The sequence below is a fragment of the Montipora foliosa genome, chromosome 3 (genome assembly GCF_036669935.1).
Source record: "Montipora foliosa isolate CH-2021 chromosome 3, ASM3666993v2, whole genome shotgun sequence".
Classification (NCBI taxonomy): Eukaryota; Metazoa; Cnidaria; class Anthozoa; order Scleractinia; family Acroporidae; genus Montipora; species Montipora foliosa.
This window is the reverse complement of record NC_090871.1, coordinates 4,438,480-4,462,751: the sequence shown is the minus strand read 5'-3', so window position 1 is coordinate 4,462,751 and position 24,272 is coordinate 4,438,480. Positions and strand designations below refer to the sequence as shown.

Below are 24,272 nucleotides of genomic sequence, written 5' to 3'. Positions count from 1 at the left end.
AAGTTATCTTGGATGATAACTGTGAAGCTTACGGTATGGGAGGAGACGATCACTTTGTTTTGAAGGCAGCTGTTGTAAGAAAAGGCGTCAAGATCAACGGCGGGAACGGTAGTGATATCATCGATATCACAAACACCTTCTTTGGAAGCCGTTCGTCTGTCACTGGAGGTGGTCCAGAAAGGGATGTCATCAAGACGGGCCCAGGGGATGACACCATCGTGGTCGACAACGATGACGTTAAAATAACCAATGGCGACAATACGTTAATCGTGGAAGGTAAGGGGAATGACGAGATCCGCTATGGAACGGGAGCAGATTTGGTACTTGTCGAGAAATCCGGAGGAAGTGTTGCTCTACGTCGTGTTAGAGGTAGCAACGAGAATGCGGAACAGAATAAGCCGAAAAGAATCGTGTATAAAGGTGAAGGAAGAATCAAGGGTTCAAGTAAGAATGACCTTATCTGGGGAGGCCCAACACAGTTTGACCTTCTGACCATGAGGAAGTATAACCCCAACACGCAGCCTCAAGGCGAGGAACGGATTCTACTGATTGAATCTAGAAAAACCATCGATGAATTCATGCAGGGCATCAGCAACATACGGAGTACCTTTTTTAAGGGACATGAATTCGAGGTATCCACAAACAGCGGTGACATGAGGACCAAAGCACAGCGAATTGAAGTCGAGGACATTGAACGTTTTGAAATGAGCGAAAATACCATCAACATGCTCCTTGTCAAGAGAGGAAGGAGTGATTATTATGAGGTTACGGGAGGACCCAAACATGACTTTGTGATCAACCTTGATGGCGCAACACCCTTGTTGGCGCAAATGAGTACTGGTGACAATCGAGTCTTGTCAGGAGCGGGGAAAGACAGCTACTCTGTGATTCTTGATGCCGGGGAGGATTTCATTTTCGACAAGGGAGGCGAGAACATTTTGGCAGTGTTACTTCCGCAAGGATCAACCTTAAACGATGCCATCATCGGACGAAGCAGTAACGGCCAGGGATACAAGATTGAACGGAAGTCTCGCCGCCCAAGAGATCACCGCATTGAGTTCATCTTCGTAGGAGGTGGGACCTTCGACGATAGCGTGCAGATCATCGTTCAAGACAGCACCGGAAAGCAGATCACATTCAAACCAGTTACCCAACCAAGCTTGGCAGATGATTTCTTTTCTCAAGATCGTTCTATCGGCAGCTACTATTACGATATGTTTGAGTTCTGTCCAGGTGACCAAGCTGTCATTGCCATCGTGGAAGGAATTGCTCCACCTGTCGGTGAGAAACTCCCCAAGCCCCAGTGCTAACCTGTCACGCACGAGAGACAGTGTTTCATCATTTTACCCACGACCTAGAAGAGAGTTGATTTCCTTTGTTTCAACTTATTACCGACTTTGAGAAGTACTAGCTAAATTTTACAAACCGAATTTCTCGCAATCACAGAGAATCTCATGTCTACCCGATATAAAGGCCATCTGCAAACTACAATGATTTTAAACCTGTCAGAAACAGAGAACGTAATCAAAAAACGATTCCAGTAATAGTTAATTCAGGTAATTATAACTGATGGATATGTGTTTTTGTAACTTGAATTGCTTTAACAAATTTATTCGTATAGTTTCCCTTAGCACGATGAACCTGTATGCTGGATAACGATAGTTGTCTCCACAAAAAAGAACTTTGAAGAAAGCCAGCTGACAAAAGCCCGAATTTCCGATTCTATCGCGAAAGTTTATTTACCAGTAACGTTTTACTTTAAAACAAATGCTGTTATGTTCAACCGGGGATAAAAGCCAAAAACCACGCTTATCTCCCTGCGACTGGAGCTCTCTTTCGTAATGAGTTCCATCTTTCTAGAGTATTAAGTTTGTTTTGTTCATGGACTCCAACTGATGAATCTGATGTGTCAGGGTTATGTCTTCAAGCTAAGTTGAAAAACTGCAGCATACTCCTCTCTGCTGGCGCATATTCCGATTATTGCAGTTTAAAGCGGTTAACAGTATTGCAGCTCCCCTGGGACTGCATTCTAGCCTAATGCATGATTAAAAAATGAGTTTCCTGATAAGTTTTATCAGTGTTGAAACCTCTATTATCTCACCGCCTGAGCCGAAGCCAAGCAGATGAAAACAATAGAACACTTCGGCGAATGACTACAATTCTGGAACGACAAATTTTCTGATTTTCAGTACATCGTAAAATCCCAAGTTAAAGCCCCCGAATATAAGCCCTTCTATTTGCTGGCAAAGATATTATTCCGGATATAACCCCCCCCCCCCCCCATCCCCCCCGGATATAAGCCCATCTGATGTATGAATAGACCAATTTCGATATATTAAAATTCAGTCCTAAACAAAAGACATCATCTCGAGGCTCTGGGGAATAAATGTAAGGATTTGTATGATTTTATTCCCCAGAGCCTCGAGATGATGCCTTTTGTTTTCGACTGAATTTTGATATATCGAAATTGGTCTATTGCTGGTTTTCACTCACGTGATCAACAGCCATGTTTTTCAACGAAAACAAAAGGAAGCGTTTGCATAATAATAGAGTTAAATTCTCCGAGGATTTGGTCGGGACACCAACATGGCCGCCTTTTCTTTGTTTTGGGCACCAACATGGCGGTCGTGACGTCATGTGAAAACCGAGAATTGATTACGTTAAGGCTTGTAGTTTTTTGACTTTCGTTCTGTTCCGTTCCTGTCGGTTCAGTTGCCTTAGTGATTTATAGATGTTTTCAAAAGAAATTCTCCGTTTATTGCGACGCACAATAAATTTATTATAAATGTAATAGCTCCAATGGTATGTTGGCTTTAATTTTTTTCTCAGATACGTTTTGTCTTGCCGTTCTCAAACATTTTTATATTACGCTTATATTAAAGGAAACCTGAAAATAGTGGTTTACTAAGATACAAACACCAAAGAGGTAATAACATTCCATAAAGGAACAAGGATGGTTAAGGATGGAGAAGTTTAACCCGGATTACAAACGACGCACTTGGAAAATTTAGACTAAACTTTTCAAGATGCGCAAGCCGTGACGTGGCTTCTTTAACTGATAGCTGAGACATTGTTACAAGTTAAGCTGTCAGCTGAGAAATGGCGTGTTTTAACAACTGATTTTGAGATTCGAGATCTGCAGAATTAACCGATAGCTTAAAAACGCCGTAAATAAAGTGGCATTCCAGTACCTGCGTCTATCGAGTTATTACGGCGGTCACGCAGTAGTCTAGAGAGCACTCGATAAGCTAGTGTTTCTCTCGGCTACGCCTAGAACAACTCTAAAGCATTTCTCGTAATCCCTGAACTCTTGGGAGCATCCATCAACATTCGATAGACGCTTGCTAAACATGAACTCGTTTCTAAATAGGTAAGGGGTAAGAGTATTCCTATAATTTTGAAATTGTTTCCTGTACAACTTCAGTCGACTTTGGTGTCTATCACGAGACCAAGAAACAACCAGTGAGAACGGGCATTAGATGGAAGAAATGGCAGCTATATAATAATTAGACTTATGGCCTTTACGAGACTGTGACTAACACGTGACCAAAAATCAACCAATGACAGCGCGTATTAGATGGAAGAAAAACGCCATCTATATCATAACAAGATGTGGGGCGCTAGTCGTATAAACAAATACTTCACTCGCCTTGAATCATGGCCGTGACGGTTCGTATTGCCATCACGATGACTTTTCTTACTTTTGTTTCTTGCGTCCACCTGCATAAACTCTGTTTTTCATACTGCACATTTTCACACCAAAAACAAGAAAACGAAGAATCTGACAAAATTTGAAACAAAGCTAACTTGCGCCTTACGTTGCAGCACGAAAGGCAATTGTGACGAAGCGACGTTTTACAGAAATGCTAAGAAATGCTTCTTGTATCAAAACAAGGGGAAATGTTCCACTGAGCTTTACGCGAATGACAACGATAACACAAGGTCAAAAATTCTGACAATGAAGAAGGTAGGAAAAAAAAAAAAAAAAAGCAAATGAACGGGAAAATTCGCCAAGATCTCTGAACCCCGAGGCGGATCAGAGGAGGCAGTGTGGCCCAGTGGTTAGGGCGCTTGCCTTGAGATCCCGAGATCCCGGGCTCAAGACCCGCTCTGACCACTCGTTGAATTTGATCCTGGTAGTCCCTGGTTCAACTTCCCAGCCGCACTTGTAAATAGACAACTGGTTTGCCTCCGGCCAGTTGGGATTCTTAAAAGTTGTTGTTGTTGTGTTCTGTTGTTTCGTTGATTGTTTCATTGGTCCTGAAAAGCCCCTATGGGGTGCGGTCAATTAAGTATGTATTGTATTGTAACACTGAGCAATATTTTCCCAAAACTTTATTTCTGAAAATAAAAAGTATGCCATTTCAAATTGAGAAAATACATTTCTAATCTAGCGGAAAATGTTTCCTTCTACGAGCCCTATGTACAGAATCGATCTTAGCTTGAGAATAATCAGAATGTAATTCAGGATTGCGATGTCTGTGCTACACCTAGGTTGCAGTCAGCTCTTCCGTAGCCTCGTTCTCAGTCTTCTATTGCTCAGTCAAAGGGAAATCTTCGGCCGAAGACCCAGAACACGACTTTGTTTTGAAGCTTATCATCTAAAAATATTTCGTCGCTCTTTTCCTCTGCAACTGTGACTTAATCTATTAGTCTACATGAGCATGTCCTTGTTTGGTGGGTTAACACGTGGGTGGGGTACTGTAAAATGCTGGGATAACTTCGCGAATGACACTTTTTGACATGACTTCTACCGCAGTAAAAATTGGATACATCTTGCGTTTTTCTATACTTCAAAACGGAGAGGAAGAGGAATTAAATTACAGTTAAAGATGAATTCTTCGTCAAATTTGCGCTAGTTCATCCATTTGGACAATAGCAGTTTTGTCGTTACTCGAATCGACAGCCACCGGAGCAGCTGGCTCAACCACAGGCAAATCAACATATTGATAAAAGATAGACATAACCATAAAGACCAGCATCACCACAAAAAGCATGGCTGCGAAAAAGAAAAACTCTGTTGTCTGGTTGGTAAAGATGTGAGACTCTGCTTCGATGACAACGATGAGGTTGCCAAAGGCCACAGTCATTAGCCAAGCTGCTTGTAGGCAGGACTTCATATTGGCGGGTGCTTGCGAATACGCAAACTCTAGCCCTGAAAGAAATGACGACTCCATTTTTACAAGTAAAACACAAAAAGACTGTCTTTTCTGAGCGAAAAATTTACCAAAGAGCAGCGCTGGCAATAGGTGGAAAATAGCCCCCTGAGAGGACATGTGCTTACGGGTTCTTAACATTCCACCGATAACTTAAGGCTGGTTTTCACTAGCGACGGAGTCGGAGTCGGAGTCGTAACCAGAATACCGATTCCGCTTATGACTCCGTGGCTTACGATCCAGTGAAAACTGAATAAACCAATCACAATGCTCGATTCCAAGCATTGTGATTGGTTGGTTCTATCGCTTCTGCTTCCGACTCCGACAATCTAGTTTTCACTGGATCATAAGCGACGGAGTCATAAGCGGAGTCGGAAGAAAATGGGAACGTTCTGATTCTTTCGACTCTGATTTTGTCGAGCCTATGACTCCACTTACGACTCCGATCTTTGATTTTCACTAGGTCATAAGCACTCTTACGACTCCGACTCCGTCGCTGGTGAAAACCAGCCTTTAACAGTGTGTGATTGCGTCGCGGTGAGCAAGTCGAGAACAGAAGGCTTCGGATCACACCCGAGAACAGATCGCTATGATTGTATTCAGCTTCATTCGTTTCCGGACTATTGTTTTGGGCTGAAGAAAACAGCCAGTTCAAGGGAGAAAAAAACAGACACTCGTTGGAGACGTCAGCCTTCGAGAGTATCCGTTTTTTTGGCTCATGGATGACAATGTTCTTTTCACGAGTTGGTTCCGATGTGGGACTCCTTGTGTTAAAATAAATTATAGCTGTAACTGAAAATATCTTTCCCTTCCACTATTAAGTTTGCGGCGGTGGTCTGTCGTTTATGACATTTTTATGTGAAATTTGATACCACAGTCGTACAAAACCGAAGAATGACGAGAGAATCGTGAGAGTATCGGCTATCGTTTAATCTGTGTACACACTTCCAGACAATGAACTGTTGTCAATAGACCATATTCGTGTCCTCAGTATTGAACTTGAACTAGATTGCAACGGAGGCTAATGCTGGGGAATATTTAAGAAATACAGGACCTTTATCGAAAATGTTGCCTGTTGTCAATTTTTTCCGATCAACAAGACGAAAATTTTGAAGAAAGGAAGGGAAATTGGAATTATAATCTTCATATCCTAACGCATGATTTTTCTGGATCTCCAACCTGCCATATTGTGGACACGGGCCGTGTAAATTACCCCCAAAAAGGCAAGCAGGGAAGAGATAACTTTGATTTGCAACAAAACCAAATGCTTATGCAAAATTTGGGAGGACAATCAAAGAGTATTACGGTATTTTCCGAAGTGACCTACACAGGGCCTCGTCTCGTGCTGATATCATTCCAGAAATAACTCCTAATCCTTTGTACTCGTTTCGTTACCGTTCTCAATCAGTGACCATAATGTTGGTTAACGAGACATAAATACTTACCCGTTATTGAGAATAGAATTTCCCCACTTGTTATGACAAAATACTGAGGAATCTGATAAAACATGGACACGTTCCTAGCTGGCAGATCTTCATACAGAGTGACTTTAGCACTGTCCATATTGACGTCGTTTCTTTTTTGCACCAAAGCAGTATAAACTCCACCATTTCGAACAACAACATCGCTAGATACATAAACCTTGCTGGAACTTCTTCCTTGTACTTTCAGTGAATAATGGTCCGATGAAATGATAGTGCATTTTGGTTGGCCCAAAGCTTCAACATTTTCTTGTTTTCTGTCATTGTTCAGAAAAACATCAAAAGCTTTGTAATCTGCAGACAATGGTAGAATGACAGTGCACAGTTTTGATTTGCCGGGCGGAGGTGGTATAACATCTTGTTTCACTGTGTTCTCAAATACACGATTTCCGATGCTGTAAACCACTAAGTTGTACCATTGCTTTTCTTCCAGGTACAGAGAATTTTCAAACGTCTTTCCAGAAGTATTATAACAGTTTGCAGACAGCGGTGTTATACGAAGGGATGTATTCGATGTCGCTGACAAATGCTGCTCTGCAGATTTCTCATTAGAATGAACTGTTACGCTCTTGTTCGCTACGGTTATTGATGCAGGACAATCCAAAGCGTTTATCACTTGTACATTGACATGACCAGACGGTGGAGCATTTTTGATGACTTCTTCACTCTGAAAAAAAAAAAAAACATAGATAAATAAAAAATTAATAACTAATCCACAAAAAGCACTTTTCAACTGTCACTGTACACAGTCGAGATCAACTGATAAGGTGTCTAGTAGTATTTCCACACTTGTCTCACTGTCTGGGATGAAAAATCGCCACGAATTGTTAACACCTGACTAGATCAAGATCAAGTAAAACAGAGTGTGAATGCGATTTAACAAAAAGCAGATAGACTGCTACGTATTGAGTTCCGTTTTCCATGCATTTTACAGAAAGTAATATCGCTGGTACTACTAAGGACTTTCTTACAAAGAGGTTCCTTGAATTGCAATTCAACTGTACTTTCCACCGGTGGCTCAGTTGGTTGAGCATCGGTATCGGGCTCCCGTTCGAGAGGTTGCGGGTTCAAACCCCTGTCGGATCAACACTCAGGATCTTAAAATAACTTAGAAGAAAAAGTGCTGCCTTTGTAACAAATTATAAACAATTATTGGATGAGGTTTTTGTGATATCCGGAATAATCAAGGTCGAGGTAAGTGTTATCAGCCGAAGCCGAATAATGACCTTTTTTTAAGTGTGTAGTCTTCTAGTGCTGGAACAATAATTGGGGACAATGCAAATCAACTAACTAAAATTAACGACAAACGCATTATCGCAGCGATCACAATTTATTTTCAAACACATTGCTGTTGGAAATCATGCATTGCGCGCGCAACCTACAGATTATTCACTAAAGGTACAGATTAGTGAATAATCTGTAGGTTTCGCTGTTTCGCAGAATTAACTGTTACAGTAGGCGTTTAGCCAATGAGAAGACAGATGGTGACTACAATGTACAATAAGAATTATAAACCGTAGGCCCCATCTCACAAACTAATCGTCCATGTTCATAAATTCCCTATGGGACGTTAAAGAACCCACACACTATTCGAAAAGAGTAGGGGATGAAGTCCCCGGTGTGGTGGTTCCCAAGCAGAAGTGGCCAGCCTGGCGTGATGTCTCTAAAAAGGCTTATGGTGTATGAGGCCTCCTGTACAGCTATCTATGGGATATACTCGTGCTGATAGTATGTCCGCAAACGAGTGAGAGATACCGTCAGCACTCAAGGATAAAACTCATAGCCCTGCATGGCCAAATAATTATCCTCTATTTATTTCCAAGCAGGCATTGCCTAACTAACTTGTGCAAAAAACGTTTAGTTCGAATAACACAACTTAATAAATCCGTGCTTGAAACACTTTGGATCTTACCTGAATTTTCATTTGAAGAAAACCAGCAAAAACAAAAGCCACTGAAGCAAGAAACATGCCTACACACATTCTTTTAAGTGGTTTTGGCCTCTTTAGCAATGGATACACCACGACCTCAAACAATGGAATCAGCAGGATGATAAACAGAGCATTCAAGGCTTGCATCTGATCAGGTTTGATGGTCCCAAGCAAACCTTTTATGCAAATGGAAGAAACGATGCTTAATTAATATAAAACATGACAAACTGAAAGCATTAAAGTGATCATAATAATAATGACCTTTTTGTAAGTGTGCAGTCTTCTAGTGCTGGAACAATAATTGGGGACAATGCAAATGAACTACCTAAAATTACTTAAATGAAAATCAAATCAAATGTTGGTTTTTGAGGAGAGGGGAAAGCCGGTGTACCGGGTGAAAAACCTCTTGGTGCAGAGCACGTAGAGAACCAACGAACTCAAAAGGCAACCACATATGACGCAGAGTCTTGGAAGAACCCAGAACACATTGGTGGACTGGTAAGCGAGTGTTCTGACGCAACTGCTGTGCCAGCCCTGCTACTTCCATGTATATTGTGATTGGAGGAATTCTAAACGAAATCACTCGCATGAGAGTCTGAGTCCAGATACCTGCTTCAGGACAAGTGAGAAGAGGCTTGTGGGTTCATGGACTCTAAAAGCTCTTAAAGGTGTGAATTAAAAGGGTTATGTCACGCAAAATGATGAAATTTCATGACAACTAAAACACCCAAAAAGTAGAATCAATGAAACATTGCAATAACCACTTACAACTGTTGAACGTGAACATAAAAGAAATCCAAAAAAAGGAAAGAGAAGCATGGATGAACACAAATGGACAAGATGGAAATGGACCACATTGGGTAATCTTGAAAAAAGTCGGACCAATGTTTTCACGTACTGTTTATGGCAAATCGCCTGGATAAAGGTCGTTTGTGATCAGAATCATCTTGTCTGTGATGTAACGATAATTTTATCAGTAAAAGAATGAACTCCACATTACCATTTTCGAGTTTTAAACTCATGATTAACTAAAGATCTCCCCTACCTAAGGACCCCCAAAAAACATGATATAACCCTTTTAAGGCTGACATTTATACTAACCATGGCACTTCAGTCCACAACCTGACTTTTGTTTCTGCTTAAAAATAGAAGAGCCACATTAGTGGCCCCAGGAACCTCCCATTGATCTGTCACAATGTCAGGACTTTCGAAATAAATTATGCTTTAATACAGTACAATACGTATGGGTTATTGACCAAGCGTGAGAGGTCAAGATGACTGGATATTGGCCAAGTTCTTTTTTTGCGTGTTTATGGACCGAGACGAAGTCGAGGTCCATAAACACGCAAAAAAAGAACGAGGCCAATATCCAGTCATCTTGACCGAACAATCTTGGTCAATAAAGGATTTATTATATGACTTAAAACACCAAAAAATGATCTTTGATCTTGCGGGACCAAGCGAGAAATCCCGAGCGGGCAGTATCGCTCCATCTTGCCCGCTCGGGTAGCCAATCAGAGCGCGCGATTTGGTTCATCTTGCCCGCTCACGGAGCTAGTCATATAATAAAGTGCATTCTTAACTGACCACTCCCCAAAGGAGCTTTCCAGAGCCAACGAAACACGATGAGCAGAACGACAGAACAGAACAAAATCCCAACTGGCCGTATGCAAACAAGTTGGCCATTTACAAGTACAGCCGAGGAGTTGAACCAGGAACTACCAGGATCAAATTCAATCAGTGGTCTTGAACCCAGGATCTCTGGATTATCAAAGCAAGCACCCTAACCACTTGCCGCCTCACTGCCTCGTCTTTTCCCTGAAACACTCACAAATGAATGCGTGATTTCACTTGTCATTGGTGCAGTTAAAACTTATCTGCACTTACCAGCATCGCCATCCATTTGCCCTGCTTGTAAAACCCAACGAGACCCTTGCTGATCAAACAAAGTCCAAAACACAGGAAGAGGAACAAACATTAAAAGCACTTTGCATAGTGCTTTGATATCCTGAATAAGTTGTGGATCATAATCATCACCAGCCCAGTCCAACCAGTGTGCCTTCTTCTCTCCCTTGACGACAAAAATATATTTATTATTGTGATGATGTTTGAAGTGTTAACTGCAAAAGGCTGTTGTAGATGTAAACGTAATGTGTTAATTCCCTCTTGAGCTCAGGGTAGTTCAATCACGTTTCTAGAGAACCACACCCATGAACTTAAAACCATAGTAAGCTTAACAAATTGAAAGTGGTTCAGCATTGTCTGCACTCTTATCGACAATGATATTAATAATCACAGTGGTCAACATTTGTTGTGGACTCACTCGCCACAATAAATTTTGACCACTGTGATGACAAATATCTTTGTTGATAAGAGTACAGACAACATTGAACCACTTTTGATTCGTTTTTGTACCACAATATTTAATGCCAAAGAAAGTTTTTATTTTCAGAGAGAGACTAAAATCGTGACACAAAGAAAGAGCAAGCGCTGCCTATAACTTTTCTCGCAATATGATTGGTTTATTTCCCAAAATGGGCATTCTTGATTGGCCATTACATTGCGTGACAAATTGACGCGAGCATGACACATACAGCGTTGTCTGGAATCTTATCGACAATGGCAAATTAGCCAATCAGATTGCGAGATTACAAGCAATTGTGGTATTTAAAAATGTTGTATTTTCAGTTCTCTTGCTTGTTTATAATGTTTTCCCGTGTGTAATACCCGGTAATTGGATTTATATATTTGTGCTTAAGTTCTGTTTAGTATAGATTACAATGTTTTGAGTTGGTTAAGAATGCTAAAATGTAAATTGTGGGCGAAATTTAGATAATTATACTCTTTTAAGCCCATTCACTGATGGATGAGTTCACTGGTGGTATTTGAGCTGCATGATAAAGATGATGATGATGATGATGATGACAACAATAAAGGTGATAAGAATGACAAGGAACATGATATGAAGGGATATGATATGTTACAATGAAATATTCATTGTTCTGAGAGATTCACTGACAATATATTACTTATTGTGAAGTGAAGTGAAGTGAATATATTAGTCTCTCCCCTTGGGGCTTTTCAAGACTAATTTACCATGCTTTGTGGGGGACTTAAGCCAGATTGGTTGTTAAGCAGTTTACAAAATTATTATTTTAGGAAGTGGACGATGCCCTTGTCCAGACAGGTCAGACCACCACACTTGGGACTACGTCCCCTACTCTTATTGAATAGTGAGAGGGTTCTTTAACGTCCCATACTATTTAATTTCCAACAAGGGCTATGAGACGGGACCTCTGGTTTACAGTCCTTATCCGAGAATACTTGAAAGTCTAACCATGTGCAGATTTAATTACAAAGGCAGCTCTTTCTCCTCAGTTATTTTAAGACTCTGAGTGTTGGTCTAGCCAGAGTCGAACTCAAAACCTCCAGCATGACAACTCGATGCTCAACCAACTGAGCCACTTGTGCGCGGTGTTAATCTATATTCTCCTTAAACATCTCTACCATGATTTAGTCTAGACATCTGTGGTCCCCAAAGTCCTCGTTGGACCACACACATTAATAATATTTTTCTGCCAACTTTCACCAATATCTGCTGCACTAGCGGAGTATCTACATGTAGGGCTGGTACAATACAATACAATACAATCCAATACAATACAATACAATACATACTTAACTGACTGCTCCCCATAGGGGCTTTTCAAGGCCAATGAAACACAACAAAATGACAGAACAGAACAACAACAACAACAACAACTGTTAAGAATCCCGACAGGCCGGAGGCAAACCAGTTGGATTTTTACAAGTGCAGCTGGGAAGTTGAACCAGGGACTACCAGGATCAAATTCAAGGAGTAGTCAGAGCGGGTCTTGAACCCGGGATCCCGGGATCTTGGGATCTCAAGGCAAGCGCCCTAACCACTGGGCCACACTGCAGAGTGCTAAGAGCAGTTGCCTCCACAAATGTGCCTCTGAGGTTCAGTTTCAAATGGTTTCAAATGTGAGTTGAGTTTGATGGTTCCATACTCATCTCTGCTGCAAAAGCTTTTTCTCCCAGGTACTCAGAGTGTTTTCCCCTCTCCTCAAAAACCAAAGTTTTTTAATTTTCGTTAATTTGAGTTGATTTCAATTTATAATGTCCCAAATTAGCCCTTTGAGTGCCAAACCAGTTGCTGCCTTGTAAACCGGCAAACATTTTGGATTTTTATTAGGAAAATTAGCTTGTATTGTCATCTTCTCGGTTACTCTCATCACTTACCTCGCTACCATTATTATCATTTTTTTTATTTCATGACTTTTTCCTGAACCATCGCCGCCATATTCAGAAAAACTTTCATTGCTTTCTCCTTTGAAATTCGATCAACATCAGCAGAAATCTCATTCAAAGCCTCATAGACCGAATATGCACGAAATACCGTTGTGTAACATAGTCACGAAATGTATGCATGTGCATCCAATGCCATGTTTAGACATGAATTATGCATGAAGAAAAACATGGAAAAACACCGCTGTGTATCATATCACGAAATGTATGTTGCAGTCTAAGTCTTGGTCAGCGGACTTAACTGTGCTTCACATTCTTACCCGAACAACTGGGCTGTAGATGAAACATAGGACTTGAGGACGTATACCGGTATATACATGTACGTCTTTGGTTGCTGAGCCACATGTGCAAGGACGTATATATACAAGATGTATGTCCTTGGCACTCAAAGGGTTCGTGCCCCTGAGTGCTCAGATTGACTAGACACTTAAAATTTAATAAATAAATGACTATTATATTTACAAGGCTAAAGACCGAACATTTTCGGCATTTATCTTCAGGTTAACCCTAACCCTGAAGATAGCTTAGTACCGAAAACGTTTGGTCTTTTACCGGTACTTTTTAAAATTTTCAGGCTTGTAAATACTAGTAGTCATAATAAATAAACTTCATCAAAGTTCATCATATCTGAAGTTCTACCAGTTAGTGCTCTAATAATTCTCCTCACCTTAGTTGTAATTTTCCTTTTCAGAGCATGGGTTATTGCCTTCATAACCTGCCACACTATATTACCAGTTTGTGGAACTCTCTTGTACTTGTGACGACCAAGCCAGAACAAAGCAATTGCAAGTATCATCAAAAGTGCAGGAACACCAAATGCCAAAGGATAACAGTCATCTTGAAAACATGTCACATCTCCTGCAGTAAGGACAAAAAAAAACATGAACTAATATGCATATCGCTTCCTGACAACCTTTCAGGCCTGACAAGAGGGGGTCCTTGTTCTCTTGTTCCCTTTAAAAGTTTGCTTGTTCCTTTGTTCCCAAATTATTTCCAAACTTCTCACCTTTTTGATCCCTAAAGTGGTGTAATTTATCATCCTTTGTTCCCCAAGATATTTTGTCTTTGTTCTCCTGTTCCCTAGTTCAAATTAGCCATGTTCCCCAATACCCCTGACAGGGTTGCACCTTCGTAGTAATACACGTAAACAAGGTTACAGATTAACTTATTTCTACTTTAAATTAATCCTAATATTAATTTTATCCACGCTGGCTGTGAAGCAAGCTCCACTATTCCAGCAAATAAAAGAACAAAATGTGTAACTTATTAGTGAGTTGCCTCTAACAGGCCAGTCAAGCCCATGACAGTTTTGGATTGTCTGCCAACAAGCTACAGGAGACCCATAAAAGCAACACCATCAAAATAATTAGAAAGTTAGGTGTATCAGCTCCAATTGTAACCTACTACATGTATCAACAATGGTATTAAAGGGAGCTTCTACATGTAAACCATTCTTGAGTCTGACTCATTGCCTCTAGTTCTGGTATTTAGTAATTTTGTTTTTTGGTTGGTTATCAAGTTAATCACATTGTAACTCATCAGAGTTGATACATGATTCAAGCTAGGTGCAAGTGACCATTTCCTGCCTTTTGTCACTAAATCCAAAAATAGTTGGTTCTTCTTATGTTATATTAAATAGGAATATTTCTTCATAGCCATTATCTTAAGTATATAAATATTATTAGTGTGTGGTGTTAATCAGCCTGTATTGTTGTACTAGCCTAAGGTTAAATCTATCTACATCACTTTGAGGACACCTGATCCTTCATAGGCCCATGGTTTTTTCAGGTTTCCTTTCCATTTAATTTTTTCTTGTATCGGTATTATAATATTTTGTACACCAATAATTTTATGTTTTGTAATCGTTGTTTGAAGTATATGATATGGCGAACAGTAAAATAAATAAATAAAACAAACTGCAAGGAACTTTAAATGTTGAACGAGGCATGTTTGTAATGATAAAAATAAGAATGCTGCTATTTTGAGATTTTGATGCCCACCTTACCTCTAAGAGCAGGTGTTACTAACATGGAAATCAAACTCCCAGCATTTATGGCAAAGTAGAACACAGAGAAAAAGCTCTGGAGCAAATGAGTTTGGTCAGCTGTGAACTGATCTCCTCCAAATGCAGAAACACATGGCTTGATACCACCAGTGCCCAATGCAATCAGGAACAAACCAATTATTGGACCAACGGCTTTGTTGTGACCAATAGGAGGAATGGATGTAATCGATACAATCAAGTTGCCAGTACAATAGACCATGGAGACATACAAGATCGTCCTGAAAACCAAAACCAAAGATGACATTTTATAATTAAATGTTTGCAAATGCACGTCATTCCAGAATGATGGTAGCAGGATGAAAAGGGAGAACCTTTTTCGGTAAATTTGGCAATGACTTTTTGAATGGTGAAACCATGATGTGATTGGTCCACTGGAAATCAATTATTATTGTTATGTTATATAATTTATTTAAATTATATAACATAACAATAATAATTGATTTCCAATGGACCAATCACATCATGGTTTCACCATTTTCACCATGGTTTCACCATTTCACCTTTTTCGGTAAATTTGGCAATGACTTTTTGAATGGTGAAACCATGATGTGATTGGTCCACTGGAAATCAATTATTATTGTTATGTTATATAATTTATTTAAATTATATAACATAACAATAATAATTGATTTCCAATGGACCAATCACACCATGGTTTCACCATTCAAAAAGTCATTGCCAAATTTACCGAAAAAAGTTCTCCCTTTTCATCCTGCTACCATCATTCTGGAATGACGTGCATTTGCAAACATTTAACTTTACCTGTTACTCTAAATTCCGATAGATTGATATAAATTATGACAGGAAATTGGAATATTTATTTCAGCACCAAGCTCTACGATAAAGAAGAATGAGTGTTCTTTTCATACAACTTTTAACTTCTTAATTTTTAGTGCTGCATGTAAGAATCAAATGGTATGAACTCATCCGCAGGATGCATAAAGTAAGATTGTCCGCTGGGTTAAAGTATTCCTGAGAAGAACTGTTGTTGGTTGAACGTTGACTGACACTTCAACAACTTGAGGAGACATCATCCTTTAATAGAATCATGTGCTGTCAGTGACCCGTATAAAATACTCTGGTCTTTCATCTGAGTGGTCAGTAAAAACACATGTTATTGGTCTATTTCTAAAGTTAGCTGTGATGAACTCTTGCTAGACAGGAAAACTGTAATTGGTGCATATCATCTTGATCTGTAGGAGGTCTGAAGCGCTGTCATTATTTTATTGTTCATCTGCTGTATTGGTTCATAAATAAGTCATTTGCATTCCACCTGCAGTAGTAGTTTGCAAAAGTTCAATCAGTGTAGTTTGTTTTATTTTTAGTAAACCAGATTTCTAGAGTGGGTCATTGGTAAGTTTAATAGTTTGTACAGTAGGTTATACATTTTAATAGTGGAGTCCCCGTCAAGCTTGTGGTTCATCAGTAAGTGGTGTTCACAAAATTAATGTTGTTGTGGTCACCGTTTTTAGTCACCTGTTCTTGTTCAGTTAGTCGTGCTATCAAATTCCAACTGGTCTCTCGCTTGATGACGTCCTTGTAGCACAACAGCAGTTGACCCACGTGACAGACGCCCTTCAGCAGTTCTCCGTAAAGGATTTCTCTTGGCAGGCGGTCAGGCTCCATGCATGGCCGAGCCATTGAAGGCGTCGCTGAATGAGCAGTGATGGCATGCTCAGTGAGCCAGCGCGCTACAGGACCTCGGTGTTGGTGTCAACAGGTCATTGCCCCACACTCGCTTGTTGAGTTTGGCCATGACAGCAGAGCTGCTTTGGCAATCCTAGAACTTGACACGGTGGAGCCCAAGTAGGTGAACGTGTGCACAACCTCCAGCTCCGCTTTGTCAATGGTGATGACTGGGGGGGACCTTGCGCCAGAATGTTGGTCTTCCTGAGGCTGATCGTTAGCCCGAACTTCTTGCAGGCGTGAGACAGCTTGTCTACCAGATGTTGGAGGCCCTCCTCGCTGTGGGATGTTAAAGCAGTGTCCTCTGCAAACAGCAGCTCCTGTATGAGCACCACGTAAGCTTTGGTTTTGACGCGGAGTCTGGCGATTTTGAAGAGTTTGCCGTCTGACCTTGTCTAGACGTAGACACCTTCTGTACAGTCTACAAAGGCATACTGGAGAAGCATCGAGAAGAAAATCCCGAACAGGGTTGGAGCAAGGACACAGCCCTGCTTTACTCCAATGCTGACTGGGAAGCCATTGGAGGTGGCCCTATCAAAGCAGACCATACTCTGCATGTCCTGGTGAAAGAAGGTGACGATTGCCAGGAGCTTTAGAGGGCAGCCAATCTTCTGGAGGATTTTGACGAGCTCATTTCTGCTCACCAAGTCAAAAGCTTTGGTGAGGTCCACGAAGGTGAGAAACAATGGCTGCTGCTCCTCGCGACACTTCTCCTGCAGATGATGGAGGAAGAAATCGTGTCCACTGTGGAACTCCCGGCTTTGAAGCCACACTGTGACTCGGAGTAGACTTGCGAAGCAAGCCTCTGCAGGCGGGTCAAGGTGACCCAAGCGAAGACTTTGGCAACGATGCTCATAAGAGAGATGCCGCGATAGTTGTTGCAGTCACTACGGTCACCCTTGTTCTTGTACAGGGTGACTATGCTGGCATCTCTCATGTCTTGGGGGATCTGACCTTGCCCCCAGCACAGTCAGAGGAGCTCATGAAGCAGTTGCAGGATGGTTTACTTCCCATGCTTCAAAACTTCCGGTGGGATACCATCCTTCCCTGCTGCCTTGCCACAGGCGAGACCGTTGATGGCTATGCTGAGCTCTTCCAATGTCGGCGTGTTGTCAAGCTCCTCTATGACTGGAAACCCAGGCAGGACATTGAGGGCAGTGTCTGTGACAATGTTCTGGGTCAAGCAGAGCTCGAGATAATGCTCCACCCAACGCTGCAGCTGCATGCTCTGATCAGTGATGACCTCACCAGTCTTTGATTTGAGCAGACCTGTTTTGACACTCGTAGAGCTGGTGGCAGTTTTGATGCCCTCATACACCCCCTTTGCATGGCCACAGTCCGCTGCTAACTAGATTTTGGCTCATAGGTTCTGCTAGTACTCGTTGGCACAGCGGCGGGCGGTCTGCTGGGCCTTGCTCCTAGCTGTGTCGCGTGTGCTTGGGGAAGGGTTCTGCTTGTGAGCCAGCATTGCTTTCCTCTTGGCCTCCGTGACTGGCTGCATTTCTTCCCAGCAAGCCTCGAACCAGTCAGCATTCTTGTGTTCTTTCTTGCCGAATGTAGCCATGGCTGAGTCGTAGATGGCATCACAGAGATGAGACCATTTGGCACCCGGGTTGCTGATTGTTGGTTGCGCAGCAAGTTTCTCCTGGAGGCTGTCAGCGAAGCTCTGAGCCTTAACAGGGTTGGAAGTGCCACAGGTGTTGATGTGAGGGTGACCTTTGGTCTTGGTGTGGTGGATCTTTCTGGGCTTCAGCCTGATCTTGCTTGCAACGAGCGAGTGGTCCGTGTCACAGTCAGCACTGTGATAGCTTTTTGTGTGGAGGACACTGCTGAGGTCCGCTCTCCTAGTGATGACGAGGTCTACCTGGTGCAAGGGGTGGGACTGAGTGTGTCTCCAAGACACTTTGTGCAGCTCCTTACACTTAAAAGTAGCTGTTGGTGATGCAGAGGCCGTGGTGACAGCAGAGTTCAAGCAACCTCTGCCTGTTCTCTGTCATCCTGCTGACGCCGAAGTGGCCAAGGCAGGTAGGCCATGCTTGCCAGTCGGTCCCAATGTGAGCGTTGAAATCGCCTAGCAAATAATTATATGCCCTCGGAATTTGGGATTCCAGAAAGTGTTTCCTGCAGAAACCTCAAGGTTTACTCCTGAAACCTTCCTGAGATCAGGGATAGCCGCAAGGCAGCAGAGGATTGAAATCAGGGTTTACCTTCCCCTAGATGGGCTGCCTTCACAGGCTATTAGAGCCCTATCTACCCTGGGCAACTGGTTTTAAGGCACCAGTGGCTTCGCCTTCGCCCCTTCTCCTGTCGGTGGTGCCAGTTCCGTCACGCGGAGGCCAGAAGTTGGATTTAGCGGACAGAGGCTAGAATTTTGACATTCTCAGAACCTATGTCACACTCAGAACCATTGTTAAAATCTCTTAATCTGTTAAAATTTAATGATATAATTCACTCAGAAATCCTTTCTTTTGTTTATCAGTGGTTTCACAAGCTAGTTCCTTCATGTTTTTCTGATTTTTTCAAGCCGATATCCTCTATACATGAGTATCCTACACGTCAGTCACTGAATGAAAATTTATTTATAAAATCAATTCGAACTACCCAATATGGTATTCGCTCTCTCCATTACACTGGCTCCAACCTCTGGAACTCACTTCTATTTACTATCAAGCAGATAACTCCATTCTCTAGATTTCGTAAAACTTTAAAAAAATATATTATAGACAGTTATAATAATATTATTAGTTCTTAGTTGATATGTTATTATTGGATAGTTATATCTTAAAGAAATACTTTTAACATAAATTGTCTATTTATCTCTGTATTCCCTCTGATAAATTTAGTTCCTTTGGGGCACCTACTCGATTAGTTTCATAAGCTATTTAGGTGCCCCAAACTCTTCACAATCAACCTTGTATTAAAACTGTTTGTTTACCATTTATCCTTTCTTCTTTTCCCCTAACATTTTACTTCTTAATCACAATTGTAATATTTCATTAGTACTATGTATCTTCTTCAATATTTAATTTGTAAATATTCATATGTATATTCTATTTTTCTTTCTCCAACACTGTAAATTAATGTTTGTGTGAGTTTAAATTAAAATTGATTGATTGAGGCTCTAAGAGTCGCACGCCATGGGGAGCATTTCGAGAGGTTGTGAGAGCCCAGCCTCACAACCCACTCCCCGGCTTATAACAGCCTTATAACAGGCTTACACTCTTAAATATTATATAAATTGTGTTTACATTGGCTAATGGCAATTTTTGTGGTCATTTTTTAAGATACCCCCCTTGAGAGTGTATATGTTTTCGAACACCCCCCTTTTTTACCTCTAAGGTTTTGTGAACAAATCCCTAAAGAAGCACCTGGCCAATATTAATCACAGCTAGTCTACCTGCCCGGTAACACCATGACAGACCGGAAGACCAATAACAACATGCTTCTGCTGCTCTACTGACCAATCATGTCAAAGATTAGAGTACTTATACAACTCACTGACACAACACATATTGCTTGATCTGACATTGATCGAGTTTTGTATGAATGGTTTCTATTAGTTTTCCTCTGCAAAATTTTTAGTTTTAGCCATCCAGAATTTTTACCAACCACTGTTTATTTGTTTTGAAAAATAATAATGTGATGTTAATTTTCAAAACAGCCTTTAAACTGAGCTGAACTTGGTCAACATCTCTTAAATCAGTCTATTATTGACATAATTAACTTATGAGTATAGTTTGTTTTTCTTGTTTTGAAGCTTGTTTCGAAAATAAACGCATATATAAAATTAAACTGTGGTGTTTGGAGTAAATATCAAGTTACACTGACCTGTATTTTCCCAGCCAGCCGTCAGCTAGCATTGCTCCAAACAAAGGTGTAAAATAACATAGCATAGAAAAGCTATGGAAGATTGCAGTGGCTTTATTATCCGTAAAGTCCAACATTCTGGTCAGGTACAGGATCAAGATAGCCTTCATACCGTAGTACGAAAATCTCTCACAAAATTCATTCCCCACGATGTAATAAATACTTGACGGAAAGTTGTTCTTGCAGAGAAGGAATTTCCTGACGCGGCCCCAGAACTTTCCGCTTATTTTGGTAATCACAGTCGTGTTTACTGGCGATTCCACGGCATCGTTATTTGGCAAAGGACAACGAAAAATCTCCGAACCTGTCCAGCTTTGCTGGCTTCCCCGTCTGTTGACCGGTGAAGAAGAATTTTGATCAGACATTGCAAAACTCATCCATAAGATTTCAGATGACTGGGATCAAAACGGCACCCGTCCCTTGGGTACCTCCCTTGTTCTGGCTCCGGAAGTAGCGGACACTTCATGATGATATGAATGACAAAGCTACATATCATATCACGCCGGGTCCACGTAGGAACGTAACCGTATTACGAAGTTCACTTTGGTTCTTCTTGATAGATAGTGAGAAATGGCAAGCAGAGTATTACGGAGAGGATTAGACTATCTAAAAAGTAAAGAATTTCGGGAGTATTTATGCAGGCAAGTAAATTGCGAGGCAATCGATTGCGTTAAGATTTACAGTACATGTACATGCATGCATTATATAAGAGCACTGTTGAACGATGAATTGAGGTAATAAAAGTTCTTGTGTTGTTTTCTATTTGACAGCACGGTAAGTTTTTCTTCTCCACCATGTTGGTAATCGAATTATTAGTTGATCTCTTGGACAAATGGTTGCCTGAACTAATGTTTCCTCTGCAATTTGCTTTCTCTCATGGAACTCTTCCAGCATTTCTGGGGACCAGGTGAGTTACAGTAAATTCGATAATTGTCTCGTACGATCGTAGTCAAAACACGCACAAGTAATATTGCCAATTGGTTCGAAAATACTCAGTTGCCAATGAAATTTGTGACAACTTAAAGCATACTCAGAACCTTTCTCGCATATTACTTTAATTATAGAACAACTCTTTTGCGTTTTACATTCTATCGCCAGCAGAAGCATGCATAAATATTCATTAATCCCAATATCTACGAGCACTACTTCTCACAAGTTGTCCTTCTATCCTAGAACTATCATACAATGGAACTCTTTCCCTGTGAAGGTTTTTCCCCAGTTCGTACACTCTAATCAGTTTTGGCAAAATGTATCAGTTCTTTTCCATTCTCCAGTTGTGTCGTTTTTTTTTTGTTTTTGTTTTTTCTTCATTAACACCTTGACCACCTGGCAAATAATCCTCAACACACAAAAGGTTGCTGTAGCGGGAAAATATATAAAATAATAAACTACCCTGCTCTTATTTTTTAGTCAACACTCAAGACCTTTAATCTTTAATCTTTATCTTTAATGGGTTTACTCCTAAAACGATAGTGACTATACTTACTTATCCTCATCGGGCCCATGAGGACTCTCATCAGATTGCGCCATCCATCCCGGTCTGCCGCCGATGCGACCGCAGCACCCCACGAATGCCATCCCAGCTGGTTTCTTTCTTTCTCAACATTTCTTCTCCACGTTTCTCTCGGCCAGCCTCGCCTCCTTTTACCTTCAGGTGCCCATGTTAGTGCAGTCCTTGAGATGTTACTAGGACTAGTCCTCAATATGTGTCCTATCCATCGCCATCTTCTCACTCGTATAAGGGCTGATACCGGCGTACTCCCTGTTGCTTCGTAAAGCTCTATGTTGCTAAGATGGTTAGGCCAGAATCTCCTCAGTACTCTCCTAGTGACTGTACTAGGAGTTAAATAAATTACCGGTATGTGCACAAATAAAATTAAATGTCAATAAAAACATAGCTGCAATAAAAATAAGTAAAGATCTACTAAGTACAATATTAATATTATAGACCACTTTCATAAATGACAACCTTTGTATTTATGTATGTAATTAGACCTACTGCCCTCATTTTGAAACAAGCATTCTTTTGAAATGTCAAATCCCATGGGAATGTTCAGTCCAACTTCCCTGAACTACCAATAGGGAGTTTAAGCAAGGGCAATGGTAACGTTAATGAGAACGTCACTCCAAAACATACTTGGAACGTAGCACTATTCATTTCATGATTTCAAGTGAAGCTATGATCCTTGCAGTTATGAGCACAATTTTTGCAATTGTGTGTAGAAGCCTGAAAATTTCAGGACTTCAACGAGGTTTGAACCCGTGACGTCGTGATACCGGTGCAACACTCTAACCAACCGAGCTATGATTTCATATCCGCAGTTCATATATGATCCATTTCATATATCATTTCATCATTGATTTATTCCTCATGAGATCATTAAAACATTAGTAGGGAATATGAACTAAATTTCTTTGTGGATACCAGTAACTTTTTAAAATTTATAGGAATGCCTTGCTCTTTATAATGCTTTAATCTGTTAAAATTGTGATTGTTTTTTCCAATTTTAGTTGCAAACTGGGGGCTGCCCTTAGCTGCCATGTCTGATATGAAGAGGGATCCCGAATTCATTAGTGGTAAAATGACGACAGGTATCTCCTTCAAAGAGTGTTTTTAATTATTATAAACAGTGGCAATAAATTAGTGCATAATTGACTGAATGCAAAAATGGCGGCCAACAAATTATTCAAATTATTGTCAAATTATTGTCTTTGTGTTAATTAGCCTAACTAGCCTCAGTCACATGCGTAAAATTGAAAGAATTTGGGCTGTAAAACGAGGCTAGTTAGGCCAATTAACACAAAGACAAAAGAATAATTTGTTGGCGGCCATTTTTGCATTTGGTCAATTGGCATAGCAACTTCAAAGAAATTGCCTTTAAAATGGGTTTTTTGTGTTGTGCAACGTACATGCCTTTCCAATATTACAAACTAGACTAAGTATAAAAAGAAGAACTTGCTGTTTCTTACAGTACAGGCTGCAAAAACGACGAGCAGGAAAGCCAACCATGTTAAGTCTAGCTATCTGTGGGTTCTGATAACTTGGTCTGGTAAATTGGCTAATTATAACCCTAGCTTACATCGCATCTGAGAGATACAGCAATAGATGTTGTTGCGTAGCTGATTTGTTCCCACAACAGTGAATCCCCTCATTGGTTTGTTTGATGCGGCCCATAATAAATTATTATGACATCCAAGATAAAAATCTTTTTTATGCCAAAAGCCTCTGAATAGGAAAATATGGCCAAGCTGTGCAGTCAGAGGGTAATTACATTGCAATGGCACTGCCCAATGTTGACAGATGACCACTATTCAAATTGGTGTACAACATCAACTGAACAGCAGTACTGGTAATTTAGTATTTACATTCATCCATAGAACAAATACAGAGCATCAATCAATCGATAAAACAATGACTATTATTAAGTTGTCATCAGTTCTTACCTTGCCAGAGACTACAACCTTTTAATAATTCCCACCCACCCTTTTTCCCAACCATTTATATTTTCCTTATTAATTTTTATATTTCTGTCCTTGTTACCTCAACAGTTTTCATCTATTTCCCTCCCGCTTGTCTTATGTATTCTCATGACCAAAATTCCTAAAATGTTTTCCTGAAGTTATGTATCCCTAAAATGTATTCCTAAAACGTAAGTTTAAAATCTATCTTTAGTTGCTACCTAAATAGTAATTCCTCATAGACCCTTGTGTTACAATGTCTGCAAGATTTAACTTCTTAATTTGATTTTTAAGAGCAT

At 40.6% G+C, this 24,272-nt stretch overlaps 2 protein-coding genes across 2 annotated transcripts in view; one reads left to right on the top strand and one right to left on the bottom strand.

Annotated features, from left to right (window-relative positions):
• Positions 1 to 4,318: 4,318 nt before the first annotated feature.
• Positions 4,319 to 20,940, bottom strand: LOC137996526 (solute carrier family 15 member 2-like). Its single transcript, XM_068841968.1, has 7 exons — positions 20,476 to 20,940; positions 14,902 to 15,179; positions 13,564 to 13,754; positions 10,455 to 10,638; positions 8,550 to 8,743; positions 6,602 to 7,304; positions 4,319 to 5,155 (listed from the first exon to the last, which is right to left on the bottom strand). Exons 1-7 carry the CDS (start codon positions 20,889 to 20,891, stop codon positions 4,845 to 4,847), a joined length of 2,277 nt encoding a protein of 758 aa, XP_068698069.1. The 5' UTR covers positions 20,892 to 20,940; the 3' UTR covers positions 4,319 to 4,844.
• A 355-nt stretch (positions 20,941 to 21,295) lies between these two features.
• LOC137996527 (mitochondrial pyruvate carrier 1-like) overlaps positions 21,296 to 24,272 on the top strand; it is a 10,027-nt gene continuing 7,050 nt past the window's right edge. Inside the window, exons 1-2 of the mRNA XM_068841969.1 lie at positions 21,296 to 21,421; positions 23,026 to 23,106. Of these exons, the coding sequence (XP_068698070.1) occupies positions 21,391 to 21,421; positions 23,026 to 23,106 (112 nt within the window). The 5' untranslated portion in view covers positions 21,296 to 21,390. The remainder of the gene's footprint in view (positions 21,422 to 23,025; positions 23,107 to 24,272) is intronic.